Below are 11,024 nucleotides of genomic sequence, written 5' to 3'. Positions count from 1 at the left end.
GCGACCACCATATCAAATCGAAATGGAAGCTTGTGCGTCGGTGGGAAAGACAGAAAATATGCATTTTTTGGTGAACAACTGTGAACACTTTGCTTTCAATCTGAGATATGGCGAGAAATCTTCTGGTCAGGTAAAGTCAACACGGATATCAAGTTAATTTGTCATACATTTTATGGAGTATTAAAATTATTTTACTAAAGACACATAGAATATTAGCACCTTTCAAAATAAATTGAGTTAGATAAGTAACTCCTCAAAAGAAAACTCATGAGTTACAGCATTTTGTCTTTGTCCTATTATCTTGAAATCTAAATTTGTGTTTATACATGTTCAGGGCTTTCTCGGATCACTACTGCTAGGTAGCGCTGCTGTGGCTGTAGGTGGGGTTTCTGGTGGAATTTTGGCAGGTGCCTGGTTACTCGCCTCGAAGATCAAATCAAAAAAGGACGATGAATCAAATGGTACAACACATATCCAAGAGTATGACTGTCCTACTTATTCAAGGATCAACAGTTATAGATTAAGTTAAATGTCATACAGTGTATTCGTATTTAGGTGGTTGCCTTTTAGCCGTTGTTGTCATACGAAGAAGTATTAACTATTGAAATGGAACTTGCATATGCAACACGAAAATACTGAGTTGACGATCATCATTATGAGAAGAATAAAATAATGTTTCAATGTGTCAAGTTTTTTCTTGTAAATTTTTGAATTACTTCTTCCTGCAGTATGTACATGAACTTTTTTCATGGATCCACATATAGTTTAAGCATATGAATCGTGTCAAAGTTATATAAGTATTTTCAACCATGAATATAACGGGCCAAATTTCATTACCTAAAGTACTTTGGTTATTAATCAGAACTTGAGATTTAAGTTGACACTTGACAGATGACGAAACAATATCTTTGATATCTTAATAGTCAAAACCACACTTTGTGGTTGTCCCTATAGGTCAGTAATCTAACGTTTCCCTGTTTGCAAAATGAACTAAGCTTTGCTTAATAACCAGCTTACAGTTCTATCTCTTAATTACATTGGATTCCTAACTTCATAAGCGAATCCTCTGAATAATTTTCAATAGCTTGGTCGAGAAGAAGCAGAATTAAGCTTTTGGAATGTGAATTTTGATGAACTCCAAAGATATGTCCATCAATTTAAGAGTCCATTATTTAAAAATGTCTCTCCCATCAAAATTTGATTTTTACTTTTCACATGGCTGTAAACTACATCGGATAAAACTTCGTCAAACATACATGTATTATTAAGCCAAGAGGAAATGATACAAACGTGAGGTTGATTAAATTCCGATCGACTTCATGCTTGTAGCATTTGGTGACGAGGTTTTCCAGTAGACCCATACAGTTATCCGAGACCTAATAACAATTAAAAATCGTCCCCCAATTTCACCTATAGGTATATTGATGAGATGTCTTTAAGTCGATCTATATTTGCAATACAACTAGAAGAGACAGATTGTAAATAAGTGGTATGATAAGCGTGTTGGGGTCAATTTGCCAAGTATTTATCCATTTCTAGATAGTAACAATCATAATTACCCTATTTGAGGAATTAACACGTCCCAGTTGATTGGATGTTCTAGATTTCAGTGACAGATGTTGATTACTGTCCAAAAATTTTAAATAATGTTTAGAAAGATGCAGGCTAGTGAAGATCATGGGGAAAATTCGCCTTTTTTGTACAATGCGTTATCCACATAGTAATTACCAGTAAGTTTCTTGGACACGCGAGAGAATTGTTATTTAGTCGTTATGAATGAGAGCTAATGTGCGCAAACGTGCAGTATCTTGTTTGCCTACAACGATTTGTAATGCACGACTATTTTTGATATTGTTGGAGACGATGTAGTTACCAGAAGTTGAATAAGCTGTTGTTTAACCTAGAACATCCGCTTTTGAAAGTGGTTATTTTACTACATAAAACGATTTAGCTAGAAACTTAGAGGCAGTCTTAACGTATGTCACTCGTATAGAAGGACAATGCCACTACCATAAAGTGATATTTCCCCCTCTTCAATCAGATCTATATTCTGATCTTTATAATACATTGCCATAGTTTAATAGATTTTGAGCTTAGATTATATGGTTTTCTTATTATGTCGATGTTCTTCGATGTTTTGGTTTTCTTTTTCTTTTTTAAATAAACTTCATATAATGGTAAAGTATGTAAGATAACTTTATATAAGATTGTCTGTAATAATAATAATAAGTTGATTTTTCGAAGTCCTGTCCTCGGTTTTTTCACACTTCCCTTTAATATACAGTGTAATGGTATATAACGCTAATGGTTATGTATATTAAGGTTTCGTACAGTACTGATAAAGACTATTCAACTTGTAATGGTAAGGGTTCAGCATGGATGTGGGATACATCTATTACTTCCTGCGATTTAATAAAAAAAAAACCAATAAACTTCCAACAATCACTGCAGCTCCTCCAGCTACTACCGCTTTAAGAACAGTGTCAGCCTGATAAAAAGTAAAAACAAGGCCAGAGTATAACAGGTATTACCGATGGCGATAACACAACGGTAACAAGAGAAAATAGAACTGCTAAAATAAATGTGATACAATTCCAAATTTCGATAAAATTTGGGATATATATAAGAAGGTAATATCTGCATACGTCTTAATAAAGCAATGTCGCCTTTTCTAAGAATTTTCTGATTATACAGGACAGTGTAAATAACTGACTGATATAACCAATAAGATATCCCAGGGGAATCTGAGCACCCGCCACCGAATGATCCGGATTTGTTTGACTGATCTTTTCTCTACTGTTACCATCTTCCTCTGAAGCATTTAAAAAAGGGAACCTACATACGAAATGTTGAGAAAGATCCAAGAATAACTTCATGAAAAATAGCGATAACGATCGTCAACTGTCAAAATTCAAGATTGCACCCTGCCGGCCATTTTGTTTTCCTGTCAGCATCAAAATGGAATGCGCTGACCTAGGGACAAACGGGAACATACACATCAAGTTTCAAAAATCCCAAATTTAATGTCCTTCCAGCCTTTTCTAGGTATAGCGATAACAAACTTAAAATCCAAAATGTCATTTTGTTTTCCCGATTAGTCTCTTTAAACTTAAATAAGAACGAATATTCAAACCCTTCCTTCACTACTCTCGGCAGAAATTGTCTGTCTGTCGTCCGGAACTACGTTGTTGCAGCAAAATTAAACATGCACAAGCGACCAAGGAAAACCATCATATTAAGTTTCAGAAATATCTTTCTAGAAAAAGCAATACAAAATTTCAACTGCCACAATTCAAGATTTTTTCAATTTCAATTTCAAATAATTTTATTGACAAAAATACAATTGTCAAAGGGATTAGACATCAGGCATTGCCTATATAAGTCTTCTCCCTAAGAACAACACAGTGGTACAAAATACAGACATTCATTAACAGTACACATACTCAACACACAACAAAACAATAATAGTCATCTAAATTAAAATGTAAACAATTGAAGGGAGATAACTCCAATATGATTATCATAATTAAATGGGATTTAAATGGTGTAAGAAAATAAATATATAATTCAAAAAATTTTCATTAACATAATAACTTGAATAAATGATTCAATTTTTTTAGTTGTTGATTATATTTTGCAAATAAGTAGTGAAATTGTGGCCCCCTCCAAATACAGATACAGGCCAAGGACTGTCCATTTCACTTTAAGTAGGCCATCCACTGATGAGGAAGGAGACACAACTACACAAAACAGTTAGCTTTTTAAAAGGAATCAAGGTTTATTTAGTATTTTCGTTTCAATGGGACATTGTTTTTATAAATTTATATTGGAGTTTCACTTCATGAGAGTAAAAAACAAACAAAGAAAAAAGGTAACATGTAAATAACAATTTGAAATGAATAATTCATAACAATATGTATTATATTATTCAGTCTATTATAGAAATGAAAATATTTAAATAATGAATGAATATACCCATTGGAAATCTCGAAATAGAATTTCTGTACATGTGTTTTGTTAAAATTTTAAAATTTAATTGTATCAAAAAAGTGATTATTGTTGATTAAATGAATCTTTTTGAGCTTGTGATAAAGTTAGAGACAGCAGATAGAATATTCGTATTTTCATTAATAGTACACAATTCACATCCATTCAAAAGGATATTTAAAGAGAAGTGGTTATGATTTTCATTATCATACATTATATTACTTATAGTATTATGTAAAATGACACGACAATTAGCGAAGTTAACACAATTAAAGAAGAAATGCGATGATGTTTCAGGACCATGACCACACGAGCATACAGCAGATTCAGCAAGGTGATCTTTATATAGATCATAGTTTAAATTACTACAACTATTCCTCAGTTGACAAAGAATAATATTAATATGACGATTACCACTGTATTTGAAAACTTCAGTGGTTTTAGACTTAATCAGCTGACTGGAAGAAATTAATTTCTTAAATTGTGAAAGAGATTGGATATTTTCAAGATTTGAAGCAATATTATTGAATTCATTAAGCATTGATGGGAAAAAAGAATTAAAGAAGTTAACTGTCCGACATAGTGGGGGATCAAATATTCTAGAACTACGTAAGGTATATCTGTCTAAAGAGGGGTCATGGATAAATGGTTCAATTATCTCTCTAAGATAATACGGAGTTTGATTATTAAAAATTTTGTACATCATAATTAACTTGTGTTGTTTTCGTCTCTGTTCAAGAGGAACCCATTCTAATTCAGTATACAACAAATGATGTGAGGTACCTCTGCGCAGTCCAGATATTATTCGTGCAGCTTCAAGCTGTACAGACTCGAGTAAATTTTTTAAGTATAATGAACAATTGTCCCAAACAACATCCGCATATTCAAGAATTGGCCTAATGTAAGAAATATAAATTGTTGTTAATGTTTTTCTATCAAGTTTATTTTTCATTAATTTTAAAATATTAAGTCTTTGGTGAACCTTTTGATAAATATTATGAATATGGTCATTCCATTTGGCATCATCACTGAAAGTTAGGCCAAGATGTTTATGTATTCTTTCAGTCTTCACAGGTTCATTATAAAAATAAATATTAGGATGATCGATATTATGTTTGTTAGAGAAAATTATAGATTCTGTTTTATTTGGATTGAATTTTATATCCCATTTATTAGCCCATTTCTCAATATTATTCAAGTCTCTATTTAATTTTTGTGCCAATTCAACAGGATTATCATTATTTACTGCATACAAAGATGTATCATCAGCATATAATTTAATAAAATTGGTTACACAATCAACTATGTCATTTATATATAGTAAAAACATCATTGGACCGAGAACTGAGCCCTGTGGTACTCCTGCTTGTATAGATCTAAATGTTGAGACATATCCTTCTGTTAAGACTCTTTGCTTTCTACTTTCTAAGAAATTTTTAAACCAGTTGAAAAGTCTCCCTTTAATACCATATAATTGTAATTTATGTAAAAGACCTATATGCCAAACTCTATCAAACGCCTTGCTTATATCACAAAATACAAATCGTAGATCTTTACACTGATCAAGGCATCGAACTATATTATGATAAATTGATAAAAGCTGATTGACCGTAGAATCATTCAACATGAAGCCTGACAATTCAAGATTGCCGTTTGGTGGCCGTTTCGATTTCTTGATTAGTCTCAGAACTGAACATGCACAACTAAGGACCAAGAACAGCCTACACAACAAGTTGTTATTAAAAGGGTCATCGAAGGAGGTTGAATGGCCCCGTTACTTTTCAATATAGTTCGTTTCATATGAAGTCAAAATCAGCGCAGTAAAGACTGAACACAGGTTGTTACGGTTGCTACCATGCCTACATTAAAAATAAATTGTACCTCATCCAAACGCAATTAATGACTTTTTGATATATTGTGTATTCATCTTGTCTCGGTATTAAAACTTTATCCATTTCCTTAATTTACATCAAAAGTCACGCATTAATGCACATAACACACGTGTTTGTGCCATATGGGGTCCATATGTTGTTGTGTGTAGGATTTTGTATTATTAGCTCGATTACTAGCTTTGCATGTTACCATAACATATATTACTGAGGCACAAGTGTTAATATATAATTTATTTAAAAACTCGGGGCAGGTAGATATTGTAATTGTTCCTTTCTTGGAAAGATTATTCCCCAGTCTTTTTAAAAAGTTGTTTAGTAGAATTCCTACAAAAGCGGGAGATATGTATATCAAATTTAAGAGGAAAATCAATATCAACACCTAACAGTTTTACACTTTCTTCACACATTATTTCTAACCCTTCAACAGTAAAATATTTTAAAGAGGTCCTTTAAAAAATTGCATGAAATGTCTCTGGATTAGCTTTCATCCCATTGAAATTGAACATGTCAATAAGAACTTTGCTGTCTTATTTTGAAGATCATTTTTCACATATCTTTGAGTGTGCGTTATTATCAAGGTAATTGTATAAACAAATGTGTATAAAAAGGTTTCAAATATCATTGATAAAAATATTAAAGATCAGAGGTCCAACTAAAGAGCCTTGGGGGACATCCTACTTTACGCCCATCAGCCCATTCACTGGTCACATGCCTTATCTGCTGTTGTCTGCCACTCAAATAACTGAGTAAGTCAATAGCTAACCTATCCAAACCATAAGCATGCAGCTTCTCGAGAAGTAGGTTATGTGGAATGCAGTCAAAAGGTCCATCAGAACCGCACCAACATGTTGATGGATGTCCAAGGCCTGCCTCCCATCGAATAATCCATATGAATGTTAACTTGTCGGTTAAGAGGTTCCTCTCATATGAATAATTTACCTGTCGGTAAAGCTGGAACTACGTTCCCCCAATATAGATGTTTATTTGTTTTTGAAGTGGCTCGCCTGTATGAATGTTTGCCTTTCTGTAAAGTGCTTCGATCATAGGGATGTGAAGGAGTTCGCTTGTATGAATGTTTACCCCCCCCCCCCCCCCCCCCCCATGATTATTTGTAATCCGGCCATTATCTACATAATATAAAATATCATATTGGCTGTAATCCATTGCATCCTTAGGTTTATTTCAGCAGTGCTTACGATGGTTTTGATATTAGGAATGTTTCATGTGCTATTTACTGCCGTATATGAAGCAACTTAATAAATTATATATGCACATAACATGTAAATATTTTCAGTTTCGTTTTGCGGTTCCTTGAAATGATGTGATTAGACTGATATGTAGACCTTGTTAACTGAGTGAATATGAAATGCATCCTGCAGCTGCTCAAATCACCGATAAAGATAATTCTGACGGACCTTTGGCCTCAATGTAGGAGATTCGAGTAATATATCTGTCCCATTTAGTTAAAATCTAGGCCGAAGACGTATACCTGTATGTTGAATTGTGTAGTATATGTCCATTATTCGCATAGAAGGTATACACTACTGTACTATAAACACGTTTTGGCATTACCACGTTCAATACGGCTATCGCTTTTCACGTGAAACTCTTTATATAATAAACCACAGAGGAAAACAATCCTGTTCTCTGTCCCACCGTATATTGTTCACAGAAGAGTGTTGTATATGAGCAAATATTTATTAATTTATCTATTTATTTGTGTAACTAAAGAAGTGTGCTTTTACACGATCTTTTCTGCTTTCGAATTATAACTCTGACTACATTTAGGTATTTTCATTCTTGTCAGAATCATTTGTATTGGAAATGAATTGAGGTCCAATAACTAGCAACATTTTCCGTAGAAAACATCCAGTCAGAAGAAAACGCCCAATATAAGTGAAAATGATCTGCTGGGAAATGAACGCGACAATTAGGATATTTGGGATTTCCCTGTTGTTTACTATAAAAGGAAATACAGGAATGTTCCCTGCTGACAAATATTACACTATTTAACTCTATAAAACAGAATATTCTACAAGCAGCTTTAAATCCCCTCTAACGTTGTCTTTTGTATTAATTGTGCCATGTATGACGACAATTACGACAAGGTGTTAATGGTCAGTGTTCTGCAGGGAACAATAAAGAATGTCAATGTTTTTATAAACCTCCCTGATAATTCAATATCGTCTGAGCGCCCGTATTCCCGAGGAAATTTATCCCCATACAAATAATCTCATACTGAATACACCGTACTGGAGGCAGTGAGAGCAACGTTACATCAGACTTATGGTTGCAATGCCTACTAATGATTTCTTTGTTTCTCGGAGACGACGTAATCGCAGTAATGGACATAGACACTATAGTTCCAAGATATAATGGTCATTCTACAGAATTTAATAGATTTTCATCTCGTTATAACTTTTTTGTATTGGCTTCTCTGTCATTTTTTGTGCATTGAATGATGATTTGACTAAAATTGTTCCTGGTCAGTTTTGGAAATTAGCACGAAACTTCGTAAAATCATTGATGATATTAACATATCAACCCTTTGAAGTTAGTCTGTACAGACAGCCAGTGTTCCAGAAACTCGTCACTTTTTGAAAGTGAATTTGTCAACAAGATAATTAACACCAGTAATATTCTTCTTTATAGGACTTGTCTGTTTACATTTTTTTCACTTTCGATACAAAGTTTCCATTTCATTTCTTCTAACAAATTGCTTCTAAAATCAGTAAGAAAGAAACGACGCAACAGTCGACTTTGGATGACCTTCCTGCGACTCCTACATGTTCCCGCTCTCTACGGTGCAATTGGACACGTTATAACTGGCGGACTTCGCATTGTTCAAAATGATAAGCTACTAGAACTGTTAATCTGCAGCCTCATTTGATTTAATGGAATATGAATTTCAAGATTAATTACGTTCAAAGAATACTCGAAGATTAGATAAAATAGGGACATGCTGTATTTGATTAACTGCATTTCTTCCAGTAGGACCATAATTCTTAGAAGAGCAAGCAGCTTAAACCCAAAAATGAAAACAAACCAGAAGTCTGTATTTCTTGATCACGATGTCAAAACCACACTACAGTAATGTAACAGGAATGCCGATTCATTGATTTCCTCCAGGTAACTTCTCAAACACAACAGACAGAATTCTTTAAGTTCAAGTCGGTCAATTTATTAGCGAGGAGCATCTATACATTTGTACAACATTATATGGCCTTCCTCTTAATCTCACTCTCTCTCTAAGTCACTAGTGTAGTGGGAGATTGCTCGCGATAGCCCTACAGTGGCATACTATTAGAATATCGGACACGCCGGCTGGTCAGATGTACCACCTCAGTATATTATAAGTAAATGGGAGATAACCCATGAAATACTACATGTAAATAAAGTTGTTATACTGAAAACTTTACCATCATTCAGAGATACAATTTAGTCTTAAGTTAACTAAGTGTAGAATATAAAAAGATATTCCATAAAATCCCAAGCCATCATGTATGGCTATATAGGTATAAGTACCTTGCAAGAATGATGCTGGTGCTGTCGCTGGCTGAGCAGATCTGGGAGAGCCAGTCGAAATTCCGCGCCTTTATAAACTTTTGCAGCGACCACGTGATCGAATCTGACCAATCAGCGCTTGTCCGGCGCCGGACCATAATCTCGTCACCGGACAATAAAATCAATGTTGTAATAAAATACCAAAATAATTGCCGGTCGCCTGTCCGTTTGGCTTATAATAAATGTAGACATAAATTAATACTAGATAATGACTTGTCCGTCAGAAATTACACACTATGAAAGCTTTTGTAAACTTGTCCGGCACTTCGGTATACACAACTATTATAGTACCGGAAGTGCATCGATGCTACTAACATGAAACATAGTCCGCAGACTTTTCAATAAATAAACTCTGTTCGCTCTCACAACTCGATACCACATTCTTCCAAATCACTTATACAATATATCTATTAATTATCTAAACTATTTAGAGAGTATTTATCGGTCCCTATCTTATAACATAGTCGTTACATCACTTCCTTCATCAACAAAGATGGCGCCGCGAATAGGACAACACACTCAGTCACGATGTTTAGCTTTACGATAATGTCCCTTCCGTGGTTCGGTGATCGTAATCCAAGGACGAAAATCCTGTATTTCAAGTACGTAACACATCCTGATAGTTCATTATGAACGAAAGTTTGTTTGATATGTGATTAAGTGTAGTTATCAAATCAATCCCACAGATTCCACTTCTGTTTTCCATAGGCAACGTCCTATCACGGTTGCAATGGTTTCCACACGATTATAGATACAAATTACAAAGTAAGCTAGCACTATTTCTAAAACTTCCCAACATTTCCCATGTACAATATTTGGGTAAACTAAGCTGTAAATAACGATCAGAATCTCACCTGACACACACATCGTAAATGGCCAAAAATGATACTGGTATACATTTCAATATAAAGTCTTACATTTATTACAGTAATATCAATATGTCTGGAGTTATGATAGTGACTGTAGATAATTTCTTATTTTTAAATTATTACATCTCATGTTAGCAATGAACTATGATCGCTTGATAACTAGGGTAACCCTAGGGTAGCCCTACCGATACGGTGTCCGGGTTTTTACAGGCACAGTACTAATCAATTATTCTTCGGTAAGGCGATATTTTATAATATTGGATAACGAGAAGGATAAGGTTCTTCCTCGTTTATATTGGATTAAAAAAAATTCAGTAGAATCCTTATCATCAATGTTTTATTACTGGTTCGAGTAGTGTATCCTCTATCCTAACGTCTTACTATCGTTCTTGATTCAGTTAGGTTATTGGGCTGCAGTCCTATTGGTATACCCCAGAAGTATAGGAATTCATGGAATGTGGAATTTGAAGATCCGCACAATCTTTTGATTTACCTTGCTCCCAGAAACGCAGCTTATATCAAAGCTTTTGCTTTTAGTACTTTTTGATCATTTGTGATGAGAGCTTTAAACGAGAACGGCTTACTTGTACATAGCTGTTAACTGTACGGAAGCGTGTTTTGTTAGACAACATTTTTGTTGAATTTGGTGACGAGATCTCCCAACGAGCTATTGTTTTGTCCCTCTGTTGGTTGACTTGTTTTGTTTTCATCC

The 11,024-nt window shown here is 34.2% G+C and overlaps 1 protein-coding gene across 1 annotated transcript; it reads left to right on the top strand.

The window, feature by feature from the left end:
- On the top strand, positions 1-682 carry LOC117319247. The gene is made up of 2 exons (XM_033874081.1): positions 1-130; positions 335-682. Exons 1-2 carry the CDS (start codon positions 23-25, stop codon positions 527-529), a joined length of 303 nt encoding a protein of 100 aa, XP_033729972.1. The 5' UTR covers positions 1-22; the 3' UTR covers positions 530-682.
- Positions 683-11,024: the final 10,342 nt, after the last annotated feature.

The sequence above is a fragment of the Pecten maximus genome, chromosome 2 (genome assembly GCF_902652985.1).
Source record: "Pecten maximus chromosome 2, xPecMax1.1, whole genome shotgun sequence".
In the NCBI taxonomy this organism is placed as follows: Eukaryota; Metazoa; Mollusca; class Bivalvia; order Pectinida; family Pectinidae; genus Pecten; species Pecten maximus.
This window is presented reverse-complemented; position numbering and strand designations above follow the sequence as displayed.